This window comes from Quercus lobata, chromosome 10, assembly GCF_001633185.2.
Source record: "Quercus lobata isolate SW786 chromosome 10, ValleyOak3.0 Primary Assembly, whole genome shotgun sequence".
Lineage (NCBI taxonomy): Eukaryota > Viridiplantae > Streptophyta > Magnoliopsida > Fagales > Fagaceae > Quercus > Quercus lobata.
Window position 1 is genome coordinate 20,683,715 of NC_044913.1, and position 15,727 is coordinate 20,699,441.

At 34.4% G+C, this 15,727-nt stretch overlaps 1 protein-coding gene and 1 long non-coding RNA gene across 2 annotated transcripts; both read right to left on the minus strand.

Moving 5' to 3' along the window:
* Positions 1 to 2,408: 2,408 nt before the first annotated feature.
* Positions 2,409 to 3,549, minus strand: LOC115963019. Its single transcript, XR_004085665.1, has 3 exons — positions 3,456 to 3,549; positions 3,292 to 3,355; positions 2,409 to 2,863 (listed from the first exon to the last, which is right to left on the minus strand). It is a non-coding gene; the product is annotated as an uncharacterized LOC115963019 (long non-coding RNA).
* Positions 3,550 to 8,586: 5,037 nt separating this feature from the next.
* LOC115964627 (isoaspartyl peptidase/L-asparaginase-like) lies at positions 8,587 to 12,264 on the minus strand. The gene is made up of 4 exons (XM_031083897.1): positions 11,918 to 12,264; positions 10,603 to 10,836; positions 9,678 to 9,764; positions 8,587 to 9,336 (listed from the first exon to the last, which is right to left on the minus strand). The coding sequence occupies exons 1-4, from the start codon at positions 12,077 to 12,079 to the stop codon at positions 8,854 to 8,856; spliced, it is 966 nt and encodes a 321-aa protein (XP_030939757.1). The 5' UTR covers positions 12,080 to 12,264; the 3' UTR covers positions 8,587 to 8,853.
* Between the last annotated feature and the right edge of the window lie 3,463 nt (positions 12,265 to 15,727).

A 15,727-nucleotide genomic window follows, 5' to 3' on the forward strand; every position in this document is an offset into this window, starting at 1 on the left:
TTTGATATTGGGTTTTCTTGATGCGTGTAAATTCTGGTGATTTTGCTTGGGTTGGGTTTTTTTGGGTATGGCAGAATGTACTGCGATTACCTGAAAAGTGACATGCTTGTAGGTTGCTGTATGTATGGGTCTCTTGGCTTTGCCATTTAAACATTTTGATATTAGATTTATGAATTTTATTTTTCTTCCCGTGATTTTTTTTTTTACCAAAGATCATCATTTTCTTTCATTTATAGGAACTAAAGATTATGACTTTCTTAGTTTCTTTCATTGAAACATTACTATGCTTCTTAGCTTAATAATAATTTCTGAAATTGGAATTTGTTACTATTGAGAAATATATTTGTTGCTGTATGTATGCTTTTTATTTTTATTTTTTATCTATGACTGAGACTTTGAATTATTATTGAAATTCCCATGTGTAAGTTTGGAAATTCCAATTTCACATTGATACTAGAAGTCCAAGCAAATCGTATTCAAAGTTGAATTTTAATCTACAACTCTATAGTCTAGGACAGAACCAGAACATGATGCAGAGATGCACAACTACTGATATTCTCATTTATTACTGTTTCAAATGTTTTCTACTGCTCCACTGGTTTGTGTTAGTAAATCTTATGGATTGAGACTTCCTCGTGAATTTGCACTTCTCATGAAGCAGCTTCTATATTTGGACCGGTCCACCTGGTTGTTGGCTCCAAACTTGAATATGCTTCAGGACCAGAGGATCTCCATTGTTTCAAACTGAAGAAGCAAATATGGGGACAGTTTCAAATGAACCTTGTTTATATAGATATACTTTCTCCTAGGTGAAAGGCTTTATTTTCGTTTCTCTTTTATATATATATGAAAATAAACACTCCACGGTTAGAAGTAAACATCCAAGAGGAATATAGACAAAGCAAGAGAGATATGTACTCATTTTATTCAAAGTGCTATACATGATTTAGTAGCAATGGAACTTTTGATATTTCTGCTGTATGAGCATTTGGTTACACTGGTCTGCCAGTAGCTCTATATGAGTGACCAATAAGCCTGACCTTTTGAGTTTTGGAACTTGTTTAGAGTTCCAGGAATGTATTTTATATATATATATATATATTTATTAAATAGGTGTCCCTTTGTGCTATATTCTCATTTTTTAAGGCCAAGGCTGCCTATATATATGTCATGTACATAATACGTATGCTGCCACTTCATTAAAATGGTCTGCCTATATAAATTTGTTGTGTTTCCCCTGTCCAGTAAGTGAGCCAAAATTTGTCATCTCAATAGAGTTCAAAAAATACTCATGCAGGGGCTGGTGTTGGACCAACTAAAACCAATACAGTTAATACAGTTGTTGCATACGATTTTCTTAGCTGAATAATGGTCTGACAGAATGCTATATTTAAATTTGGACTTTGAATATGATTTTCTTTCATTTTGTCATTGTCTTAGTTTTGTTACTATTGTGTTTATTTTATTTTAAAGTTGATTTGGAAATGCATGGAAAATGTTTGTCAAAAAATCTATTTGAAACTTTGAGGTTAAGCTAAGCTATTTTATATGCATGTTGTGCAGTCTTGAGGGAGGTCATCAGATTGTGAAATGCACCGGGATGCTCCCCTAATAGGTTGATTCTTTTCACTTCCTGCTGACAAGAGAAGGATCTAGGCTCTAGCTAAGGTGAAGAACAGAGTTAAAAGGTTGATTCTTTTCACTTCCTGCACCAAGAAGACTATCAATTTCAATTGGCCAATTCCATTTCCAATTTTGGCTATGGGGAATCCAAGAATCAACTGACGGCTTTGTCAACAATAATGAGGACATCTTGTATTTATCGCCATAAATCTTGTGTAGAGGGGGAAAAAAAAGTATGAAATGGACTTGTTCCATGGAAACAAACTACATGGTGTTGTGTTTTAGACTTCTGTTGTTGCTACGAAATTGAATAGCTGAGCAAGTTGTTGCATTCAAGTTGTAGCTGATTTTGTGTTGACGAATATATGTAATGTATACAATTTTGTTTCTGTTATAAGCTTTCTTAATGCATTTTGAATTTTTATCTAGACTAAATGGAATTGTTTTTTATGTATGAATTTGCTTGAAGCAAGTACTTGTATTGACGATGACTCAAAAACACAAATTATATCAAAGTGTTTACATGACTTTTATTCTTTTTTTTTAAAAGGTTTACACGACTCATTCTTTTGAAAACAAGAAATTCATATCAAGAGTCTTCAAAGGATGCTTGGCCTATTTTACAATCAACATTTAATTCAAGAGAGTAGACAAGAAACGAATTTGATCTAAAAATGAACAAAGTTTTATTAGAATGTACACTTTGACCACAAGGCCATATGACAATAGTTTTGTTGAAATATACACTTTGTTAACAAGAAACAACTCTTCCCATCATCATAATTCCCACAAATTGTATGCTTCAAGATCAAATTCTTCGACAACCTTAGATAGCATGACCTACTCATTAAGTTCTACTTGGTGTGCCTCTTGCTTCTTGACTGTACATTACAAATATAATTATAAGTTTATAACTAAGCCACACATCACATGCATAGGAATACAGCCAGAACATCATGCCGGACATCACAACGATGATTTACAACAGAATGCTCTTTCTTTGCAATAAGGTCTAATTCATCAATGGTGTCCATAGTACCCTTTTCCCATTTTCGTGTATATGGTCTGATCTTTTCATGCTGGATTACCTCATCTCCCTTTTCATCACCATAATTAACGAAATCATTTTTGTCTCTTGAGGTGTAAAGGAAGATTGAAGAGGAAGCAGAGTGTGTTCTAACATCCCCTTTCATAACACAAATATCAGAACGAATATTGCTCCTATCACAGCATATTGTTCCTGCATATACATAATAACAAAAAGAAAATTCACTAATTAAAACCCATACATGTATTACAGAACAGTAACAACAAAATTAGTATCTTTCTAAACTTTAATAACAGTCCATGATTATATTGTTGGATCAAACTCAATCCAAAAGAAAAAAATCAGCCCCTGCTCTGTTGCAGAGGGCTAAAGAGGTGGGGTATGCCGGGGGGGGGGGTCCCAAATCCCAAATTAAATTCACCAAACCTTAAACAGTTAAACACACAGCCAACATACAGCCATTTAAGATTAAAATTAATTGTTCTCACCTACCAAAAGGAGATATTATGAGGGTTTTATAATCACATGGTCAACTCCTTTCCAGTACATCAATACTGTTTGATAAACTTAATTCCAGATTGGGAAATTAAAAAAAAAAAAAAAATGATAGTAGTACTAACCATTAGAGACTGAAGAACACGGGAGTATTTGCACCCATATCAGCAAAGGGGTCTCCAAATGAATCTACAAAAGCCACAAATACACGTCAAGACTCAAATAAAACAGAGAAAAACAAGAACAAACCAAAGGAAAATAAGGGAACCCATGAGAGAGAAAAGCTTACAGAGTAGAGAGAAAGTGGAAACAGAGTTGAAGAAGAGGTGAGGAGCTAGTACAAAGGAACAAGAGAGAAGAGAGATGATGAGGAGAGAGAGAAGCTTAGGGATTTCCGATGTAGGAAGCGGTGATTTGAGGGATTTCCGATGAGAAAGAGGCTAGTATCGTCTGAACCGGAGATCCGGACTAGTGGCTGTGCCGTGAAGAGAGAGCTTCATCAACTTCTCTACACCCGATTCTCTCCAAACCCCAACCTTGCTCTCTGATCTGGGTCTAAAAAGCGCTCTACGAGGCGTGGGGGTTTGACTTCAAATGGTGAGTTCATTTTTCGATTTTGCTGATGGGTCTGAGTTGAGTATGCTGGCAGCGGTGACGATGAGGTTGAGGGAAGCGTGGAGGTGTTGAGAGAGTGGTGGAGGCAAGAGAGACACCGGTTGAAGTGGGAGAGAGAGAGAGGAGAGCGTGTTTTACTGAAATTGAAATTTGGGAAGCTAATGAAAAGAAAAGTGAGCACACGGATTGCCAGCATGGATTGGTGAGGTGTCAAAGGCTTAAGCCATTAGATTAAATCTATGGCTGAGAATTGAGGTATTGCACCCCGTGCAATACCCTAGCTATTGCACCCCGTGCAATACCCTAGCTATTGCACTGGATGTGAATCCGAACCAAAGATACCTCTCATGGTTTCACATGTTGTGAGATTCCCACAATATTCCACATCCCCCACCACCATACCAGTAAACGAAAAATAAAATACATAGAAAAATCCTTCTAGAAGGTAAGATATAAACAAAAGTAAGTCTGCAATAAAATAATCTTTGATTATTTGTGCCTCCACCAAGGTCAGTTCCATTTCACATCAGTCAGCCTCCATCTTTCATGAATATTGGAGGTAATTGATTATAGACTCTGGACGAGTTATTGAGCCTGATTGAGAATCAAGATCTAGAATTCTCGATTGATGTCAAAATTGTCTTGATCGAACGAAAAGTGTCAAACTATGTGTTAAGATTATAGTAGCTTTTTTATTCTTGAGATATTTAGGACACTAGTCTTAAACTTGAAATTCACTCTAAAACCACACAAAAATTAACTTGTTATTCATATATTGTTTGCTAATCTATATACTATATATGAACCTAACAATTTAAATCCCAAAATTTACAAGTCATAACAATCTAATGAAAAGGTTTCAAATTTTGTTAGTAAAATTAACAAAGGTGCTTTCGGCCTAATAAGAAACCTCCCACATTTTGTCAGTATCTCAACTTTATGGATTCAAGTTGTTCCAGGGGGCAGGGTCTAATTATGTACTAACTCTTCCTACATAATCTGATAATCACACTTGCATTGGCACAAAATTGAATACTTAATATGCTAGATATCGATGTAGCTAAAAGCAGTTCCCATAAATTAATTACTTTGCATTGGGCTTTTCTTTAAACATCAGTTGAACAACAATGGTTGGAGCTATGATTTTTTTTTTTTTTTTTTTTTTGCTCTTGCACAGTGTTTCCTCAAGGCTTTCAACCAGAGACTAATCACTGTTCACACCGGGTGGACCCATGAAGGGGTAAAGCGCTGGTCCAAGAAATTTTTTTCAAAGTGCAAGTAGCAGGACTCGAACTGGGGAGCACACCCAGTCGAGCCCAGTACAAGCACCTTGAGATCGAGAGCCCAACCAACTCGGCCAACCCCCTGGGTTATATTATTTTCTATCGCTATTCTAGATTTCTTACACATTCATCTTCCAATATTCAAAATAATCTCTTCCAAATCAAGAATCCAAGTAGTAAAATCTCACTTGCACATTATTCCATCAAAGAACGAAATTAGGATTGAAGTAATTAGTTTCTTTTAAGGAACTCAATTCTTCATAATCTTAGTCACCAAAATGCTAGAGTCCTGTTTGTTAGCAATTAGAAGAGAAAAATAAAAGGCTCTAATATTAATTGATGTAGGATGGAATTGTAAGCTACATATTGTTCTAGCTAGATAAAAACCCATAAATCCACAAAGGCTTTTGTGTGGGTCAAATATTCTGTGGTGTGTAAACTCGCGAATCCTCGGTCATCACAATTAATTTAATAAATACAGTTGAACAGTTTACAATGGGAGAGTTATATAAGGAAAAAAAGACACTAAGGATTGATAAATACAAAGAGTTGGATTAAGACTGATATAAATGTTATGCCTCCAAGGATAAGTATTACCACGGACAAATACAAGAATCTATCTTACAATTCCCACAATACTTTCTCTCCTAATTTTCTAAACCCCAAAGGGTTCTATTTATGCTAGTTTCTCCCTCCTTCAGTAGTGGATGGTGACAAGGTCAAAAGATACTTGTCTCATCAGTCCTTTTTTCTCTCCTATTGGGAAGATTGAGAGGTTATTTTTTTTTATACAAGGTAAAAATTCTACTTTAACCTAATCTAAGTATATATGTGTGTGTGAAACTCCCTCTTGGAGACTTGAACCCCGATTTTTACCCCTCACACTTTACAAGCATATATACTTGTGAAATGACCATTGCATCAAGGATATACGATGGTTGAAGGGTTATTAAGGGTAAGACACTATTCAAGATGATCATTTAGTAATAAATGCATCTTCTATTAGATGGGAACATCTAATTAATGCTGAAGTGAATGTTGTTAAATTTAGGCCTACCTCCTATCCTATGGTTCCTTGGTAGTGATTCTTGCAAGTGTTCCTCAACGGCGCCTCGGCAATTTTTTTGGTTAATGAGCACCGAGGTTGATGATTTTGTCTGTCAAGCGTTGGGCTACGAGAAAGGGGCTTCTTGTGATGGCCCTGTCACATGTACAGGTTCAACCTCCTTTTCATACATTTTGGGCCAAACCCGCTCTTTCCCTATTCGCCATTTCCTCCGTGGGCCTATGGTCCACGGCCCATGCATGTCAAGATGTCGGTTACATAACTCCCCCACAGCTTCCTTGAATGTATAATGAAAAACGGTGCAATCCACCAGACAAGAGAAAGTTAATTGAGTAAAATTTTATTGATAATAGATTTCTGATCTTTATTTTTTAACTTAGGTGCCATTTTAAAGGCTTGGACAACTCATTTTTCAATTGAAAAAAAAAAAGTGTAGATTCCCCGTAACTCTCAAACGATTGTACTGCTGCTAATGCCACACTTTATTTAGTTTCCATACTCAACAATTTTGAGAATGAAATATACAAGGTATGAAAAGAGTGCTGATTCCCCCCTCATGCGATAGATGAGACATGCCAAGTCAAACCAGAACTATTTAGCTTTTGTTTGGTTATTTGATCGAGTTGTGTTGCCATTTCAAGTGTAAGATAATCCTTCTAGTCCCCAACTTAATTCCAAACTAGACAAATTCTCAAACCTACACAGGTTTATAATATTTTGCACCACGCCATTAACTTCTTCCTTTAAGGAGGAATGGGTAACCGATGAACTCAGCCATTTTCTTTACATAGTATATAGTCTCCTTCTTTAGATCTTTGTACTTTGTAAACAATATCCTTTTAGATGATTCTAAACTTGTTCTCCAGCACCCTAATACATGATTCCAATATGGTCCACCCATAGATACTCCTTTGCAAAACAACTCAAATGCATCCTTCAAATCATGATCTTCCATGATTTGAGAAAAATGCCATAGAGACACCATCATAGCCTTTGGATCCCTACATAAGTAAATAATTTTACAACCAGAATTTATTATAGGTTTGGGTAAGGAAGTGTAAGAAATATGTGTAACCACAAGTGTAATATTTAGATTGAAATTTAATATGGGGGTGTTGGGTTAAGATAGCTTAACCCCAGTTAATTAATTTAATTACTCAAGTTGATTAATTAGGTTCAATTGCATGCAAATCTTGGAGACACCAACAAATCACCAATTAAACTAAATGCACCGGAAATTAAATTTACATGGTGATTTGTTGACAAATGGGAAAAACCTCTCACAAGGCAAAAATCTCCACCAAGTGAATTTAAGATCACCACTTTTAATAATCTACTAATCAATAATTAAGTGGTTACAAGTATAAGAAATCTTATCACTACCCTAGTCTATCCTGAAATACCAACCTACAGTTGAACCCTTGCTCCCATACCCAATTAGACTTGATCTTGTAGTAGCATTCTTTCCCTTGATGCACAAATCTCCACTCTATGACTAACTTTTTGCACGGATCTCAGTACGTGACTAACTCCAGTAACTTGAATGATGTTGTTAGTTGCAAAATTCTCCACTTCATCAACAATGAAGATCAGGAAGTATTTGGTTACAAAACCCTATGTCATTAGTAAAACAACTTTTTTTCACTTGTTTCTTGGATCAATCTTCATGTCTTTAATACAACCACTTGTTGTAAATCAAACCCAACTTAGATTTATCCAATTTACAAGTAAAGTGCGTTTTGACAAAGAATTAACCAATTACATATAAAATATGACCCTAACAGAAGGTTTGACCAAATTTCCAACTCCAAGAAGGGTACATAGTCATGTGACAATGTAGAGAGTAAAGGGCTTGTAGACTCATCAAAAGAAGATCTTGTCAAAATGGCAAAACTCAAAGCCTTAAGTCAAGTTGTGCCAGATTTTAGAAGCTACTCAGAATCACATCGTTGGGCTGAGGCCTGAAATAGTCTTGAGCTAACAAGAGTCCTTCCAAAAGTCATAAAGGGAACCAAAAACCTTCAAACTAGTAGAGATCAACTATCCAATTACGTCTATTACTTCTTGGGAGGTCTTTCTTCAATCTACTATGTGACAATTGAAGAAACCATCTATTTGTAGTATTAGTCATGTGACTTATTTAAATAATCAACATAAATAGTCTTATAAATAATCATATAATATAGGTTGGAAAAGATAGCTCCAAACCAGTTTGGATCCAAACTTTGTACAAAAAATAATATCTTCACTATGCATTTGTCACCGTAGGAAAAATTGATCTTAAGACCTGCTAAATGTCAAAGAGAAGCTAAATTTAAACTGATGTCCAGGGTTTATATTTTTTAACTATTTGATTGAAAAAGCCCCTTGGGTTCATCTATGAACGATTTTTTAATTGTGCAATTCAAGATCAAATAGTACGAAGAAAATTTCTTAGATTACTTCACAGTAGTTACTCAGACAAAGAGAACATCTTGATTGTTCAATTCGAGATCCACATATACACTAGTGGTACAAGCATAGTAAAGTTGGTAAATTTGGTTCGATGATGTTAATTCTATAGAAAAGTTCATCCTACTTGTTGGTCCGACCACATAACAATAATTATCCTTTTTATTTTGGACAATACAATAAGATATACTAGTCATTTGCCAAATACTAAGTGTGAGTCATCTGAAGCAATTTCCTGCCGGACTCAAGTAACTGAAACTCACCAAAAGCACTCAGTTTTGCACAGAAGGCCATATTCCAATCTCTGAATATCCATCTTCAGTAGCACAAGCTCGATACATGCCTGTTGTATTCAAAGCCATTGTAACTTCTCCTTTGGCTGAGACAGCTACCAAGCCAGCAGTGCCTCTTGGAACAGACTCCTCTATAACATAAGCTGCAGCCTCCTTTAGAGAAAGACCTTTGAATTCCATAAGAGCAGCCACATCTCTTGCAACAGTGGCACGCATTACTGCTTCACCTTTTCCTGTAGCCGAAACCGCACAGAGATTGTTGGCATATGTCCCTGCCCCAATGATAGGCGTGTCCCCAATCCGACCAACCATCTTGTTCACAAATCCACCAGTAGAAGTTGCAGAAGCTAAATTCCCATGACTATCAACAGCCACACATCCAACTGTCCCAATTTGGCTATCACCATCAGCTGTTGGTGTTTCTTTCTTCTCATCTTTTTGAATTGGTTTTGTATAATCAATCTGCAGATTTACAGAAGAAGTTACCAGCTGAAAGTCAATAAAACTTTCACAGCACACTGATGGTTGAAAAAACAGTTTTTACACATGCAAACATTAGAAAGTTGAGCAATCCCTCACTTCAAATAATTTGTTAGCTTGCCCAATGTACTGAAAATTTCTAAAGAGCTTTAGGTTGTAGCCAAGACAAAGGAATTGCTAGCAGTTGGGAAACCAAAATGGTAGTGAAATGCACCTTGTAAGTAATGAGGAAACACAATTTCACAAGCCAAGATCAACTCAAAGAGCAAATTAAGCATTGGTATCATCTAGTTTCCCAAAAAAAGAGAGATAAAAGAAAATACCTGAACTCTATTGGCTTCTTGTACCTGCTTTAGCCTCTCAATGTTTGCTTGAGTTATAAAATGGCTTGAATCTACAGTTTCAACACCCTGGACAATTTAATAAGTCAAAGTTAAGAGAAAAGTTGATGAAAATAACCCACACATATAGGTAAAGGCAGTTCAAATAATAATGATTCTAACAACAACAAAAATATACTTTCTGGAGTTATAATGGCTTGAATCTACAGTTTCAATATTCCAGACAATTTAAGAATTAACAGTCACAAGAAAATTTGATGAAGATAAATCACACATCTAGGTAAATTCAATTAAAATAATAGTGATCATAACAACTAGAATACATACATGTATGTATGGATAAGTAACAACAACACTTAATCATCATCATCATCATCATTATTACAACTAGAGAGTGAGCATAGTGAAAGCATCAATGAACCAAAAATAATTCCTATATATCACTTGCTCTGTTCCAATCAAGACAAAAAAACCACAAGTTTTTTTTTTTTTTTACATTCATTAAATTCAAGTTTTGAAAAGATTGAAGGATGTCCATTGTAATGACCGCACAGCAACGAAATAGAATGACTGGAAACAAGAGACTCAATTAAACCTCGTCCACATCACATCATTGTTGCAATTCTAATAATGTGACCAAGAACAGAATAGAGATGCTGAACTCTTGGCAGCAAACCTTGTCCACATTACAACTGAAGACTCTAAATTTTTGGAAGTGCTATCCTTTTGCCATCAAAAAATTATTAATTTTCTGGATAATAAAAATCATAAAAGTGACATGGATGGCATAAATATATCTGAAAAAGAAAAATCATGTGATTTGACTTCCAATTGGAAACAGAAAATTAAGCATTCAATAGAAATAAGCTCAAGGCTAGCAAAAGTGCATAGTAAGATTTTCACTCACTTGCTCCCTTGCAAATCTTTCTGCTCCATCAAAGGCAAGATATATATGAGGAGTTTTCTCCATGACAAGTCGTGCCAACGATATGGGATTAACTACAGTAGTAAGCCCAGAAACAGCTCCACATCTTTTAGTGTTGCCATCCATAATAGAAGCTTCCATTTCAACTGTGCCTTCTCTAGTTAAGACAGATCCCCTACCCGCATTAAAGTGAGGATTGTTCTCTAGTTCACGAACCTGTATATGGCAAAATCATCAACGGTAGCATCAGAAAGTGAATTAAATCAAGAACAAAGTTTAAGATCCTTCAACTAAAAAGAAAATACCAAGGACCATAATTTAGCCAGAGATTCACTGCTTCCAACCATGTCCATTTGTCACAGGTTTTTCCATTTAGTTTTTAGCTTATTTTGCATATGAACAGCTTTTTAAAAGCTCACTTTTTTCAAGTACAAATATACTTTAAACCTAATAAGCTAATATCAAACGAATACCAATTGGTTAAATTTAATTGCTGCTAAACTTATTTGCTTTAAATGTGAGATGAAAGTGTTAATCAAAAACGTTACTTTACCCTTTTTTTTTCCTTTTTATATACAAGGTTACTATCATGCAGTGCCAAACAAGAGTTAGATCTTCCAAAGAACAAGGCTCTTTTCTAATAAGCCAATTCATTTGGGATCCTGCGGATTCACTTTTTTTTTCCTATTCAAAGATCCAACAAGCGATGTGTACAAGGCCCGGAACGAATTCACAGCCATATGGCTGACCGGCAATTACTAGCGATTCTGGCTTCAACGTTTCGGACCCCCCGGAAAGGGGGCCTTCTTCGCCCTCCACCTAAGCTGCACATTTTCTTCTATTATCTAATACTAAAACTGATCATAGAACAGTTTCATTATTCTCATTGTTGTAAGCTGTAGCCTGTAGTAGAATTAGTCTCGCAGCCTCAATGTGCTGAGAATTTGATGCTCCACTGAGCATTTTGGAAGCAATTTCTTAAAGATGATAATAAAGGACCATTAGGAATTAATTAGGCCTAATATAAAATTAAATCTTATAACTTGTGGCTAGCCAATTAGGACTAACAAACATCTATAAGTTAAATTTCCAACAAAACCTATAAGACTACGCAAAATATTAAATATTAATTCCTCAACAACAGAACCATATGAATCAACATATTAAAAAAAAAAAAAAAAAGTAGATAAAACAAGACAACACATGTACAAGTTTACAACGATGTATTAGAATTATATGAAGAAAGGTAATATTAATAATATATATATAGAGAGAGAGAGACATTTGGTTTACGTACCACAAGTTCGACAACGTCGAGGGGAGACTTTTGGGCTTTGAGAGCATCCACGCCGATCTTTAGGCAGTGTCGCATCGCTGCTTCACATGGCTCGCGTCGCTCTGCGGCTAGTGTGACAGGGATGTCCCCAGCGCCGCCTTGTACAGCTATGGCCCACCCCATTTCCACTCTCTCTCAGGCAGTTTCTCCTTTGAGAACAGAGAGCTGATCAATGGTTTGCGAATTTAGTGTTGGAACTTGGAAGTATCTATATATGTATAAAAGGAGAGAGTGGGGGACAGTGGATATGAATGTGATATTGTTGTAAATTCAAAAGTGATTGATTAAGGAATTGAGTCGTGGTAATGGAATAGTTGCTGTCAACTTTTTCCATCAACTTTGATCTGATAGGTACAGGACTTCATGTGTACCTAACCAAGGCTCCTGGTTTATATTTGGTTGGCACTTTTTTATTTTCCTCCTCTTTCAAATCAAATGAATTGACATTTTATTAAATTGTATTTGTAACCCTGCAAACAAAATTTAAAATAATACATATAACAATAATTATCAAAATGTAAATCCGATTTTTTTTTTTTAATCATGTATTGTATGTGTCATGTATTATAAAATACATAAATACTTAATAATATTTATATATATATGACATACTCATTATAAATTTAAAATCTATTAACAAATAACTAATTTAATCATCACATAATAATATTTAACAAGATAACTAAATAAATCAAATTAACATGTTTTTATAAGATTCACATTCAAATTTATTAAACTTATAAGTGATAATACATTAATACATGAAAATTGACTCAAAATAATAATTTATTTTCATTATCTTGTCTCATCAAATCCATCTAAGTCAATGTTATCCTCATGTTTACCATCTTGCAAATTTATTTCTTCATTGAAATTTTCTTCTTCATCATCAACATTTACTATTTCTTCTTATTCTTTTATTTTAATATTTTATTTTGCATATTTCTTCGTGGCATTCTATCTTCTTAGACTTATAACAATAAAAAATAAAAAATAATTATATTGTCATTTAATACCTTATTCATAGTATGGAAAAAAATTTGCAAATATGAAAGTGAAGTGTCAAGTGTGTAGCCCAAATTTTGTAGAAAAAAAAAATACTTGTGGACATGTTATTTTATTAGGCTCAATTAAGTAACTTAATAATTTTATGTTAAAATCAAGTCTAACAATTTTTTGGATTCAAATAAAAACACATATTTTGACCAAAAAATAAACTCATTTTAAAGTATATGTCTATGTATCGTATGATATGATACGATTCATAAGATACGCACTACTATATCATACGATTTATGAGCACTTCTGATACGTCATTACAATATGAAACTTTTTGTACAAGATACAATACGAATCATATGATACCGACAACTATGGTAATAAATATGTAGACTTTCAAAAGCTTATGTGGCAATATTAAGGCTTTGTTTGGTTGGGGGTGATTTTAGGGTCTAGAAAAGGAGGAGAGAAAAGAAGAGAAAAGATGATTTTTTTTTTTTTTTTTGTGTTTGGTTGGAAAGATTATAGGAGGAAAAACTAGTGGGGCCAAGGTGGTTTCTCCCTAAATCCGGCCACCAAAATGTTTGCAATGGGTTGATTTTGTTTTTATAGAATGTTGCTTCAACCCATACTTTTACATTTCTACCCCTTTTTTAAAAAATTCCACAACATTCCACAAAAAATATATAATAACAGGTAAAAGTAATATAATATAATATTTATGATGTGTAAATTGTTATAAAATATTATTTTATTCATTTTAATTGATTATAAGTAATTTTTTTTGGAAAAGGATTATGGGTCTGTTTGGATACCGCTTTTTGTTGAAAACTGAAAACACTATAGTAAAATAATTTTCAAATGTGTGAATAGTGCCGTGAGACTCAGTCTTAAAGAAAAATTTGCTAAAATAAATACTTGTGGGTCCCGTGAACAATGCATGGGACCCACACAAAAAGGCCAAATGCTAGCCATGGGAAAACACAAACGCTATCCAAACCAACACTATAAGTAATATTTTTATTACTTAATGAGTATAAAAATTATTTTTTATATATTATGTAAAGAGCAAGACTTAGGTACAGTATTTAGGTATTGTTTCTTAGATTCCTCTTTTAAGATTATGTCGTGTGGATTTTTTTCTCATGGGATGAGTATGTATTTTTTAGTTAAATAGTCACTTAGCTGAATCTTAAAAAGGGAACCTAAGAAACAACATTTAAGATAATGTACCTAAGTTTTGTCTTTATGTAAAATGGGCATAATAGGAAATTAATGTAAACTACATTTTTCATCCTCTCACATTCTCACTTTTCTACTCAACTAAAAAAAAAAAAAAAAAAAAAAAAAATCCATCTCTCCACTTTTCCACTCCTCAAACCAAACACATGGAGAGAACTAAAATCTCTTCTATCTCCTCACATTTCCATCTCCTCCCTATTTTCTATTCTCCCACTTTTTCATCTCCCGACTAACCTAAAAGAAGTCAATAAAAACCAAAGGCTTTCATTTTATTATTGAACTTATTAGCTAGTCTATGCATTAGGACGAAACAATAATATACAGAGTTTAGAAGAAAAAGAAACATACATACAAATACATACATGTAAGTACATATTTATGCATATATAGCTACACAATCTCAACAATGATGCTAAATTGGAATAATTAAAATTCATAAAGCCTTAACTAGATCAATCTTTAATATTTGAAGCCCACCTGAATGCTATATGAAATTATGAATAACTAGGAGGTGAAAGTTCAAAAGTATCAAAGATTCGGTTTCTTCCTTTCTAGATTCCATAAAAACCGAACCATACTTAGAGCACTCACACCAGTTGGTGCAAAATAGAAAATATTTGCTTTGGCGATTGTTTTTGGAAGTTGAATGTTGGCAGCCCTTTAGTATACCAAAATTTTAGTAATTTGAAAATGACTGTGTTAATTACGCACATTATTTTGCGCACACATCTGCACACACAGATAAGTTTGAACTGAAATCATGTGTTGAAGACAAATTTCAACACAATTTCAAATTTAAAATTGTGCCTTCAACCCATGATTTCAATTATATACTTAAAATGCACCTGTGTATAGATGTGTGCAAAATAGTATGTAATAAGTTTTACCTTTTTTGAAAACGTTAGTTTTTATGAGATAAACAAAAGTAAATCAAAATAATCTTTGAGAGTGTGTCCCCACATAGACCACCATCACACATCTACCACTCACAACTTGCCACGTAAACGTAAGCAAGTTGTGACACAAGTTTTGTCATTTTATGTGACGCTAGCATTGCTCTTTCTTTATAGAAGAATGTTTTTTTTAACTGGCCACATTGGTTACAAAACATTCACCACAGTCAGTTCCACTTCACATCGGTCAACCTCCATCGTACATGAATGGAGGAAGTTGATACTGATTCATTTTCCAATTGAAGTACGTTAAGACAATCTTTTGAAGGCGAGAATATAACAGGTCCTACATATATTGGGGAAAAATTATGGTGCCACACCCAATTACACAATTTTGCCCACAACTCGCCCATGTGTCGAGTTGTGGTTGGTGGAGGGGTGTTGGTGGGTCCATGTGGGGACACCCCTCCACCAACCACAACTTGACACATGGGCGAGTTGTGGGCAAAGTTGTATAATTGGGTATGACACCAGAATTTCTCTATATTGGGAAGCTAGAAGCCTAAAAGTAGCAAAAATTAATAACAAAAATTGGACTTCTATTAAAATTGCCTCAACTACTTAAACAAACTAATTC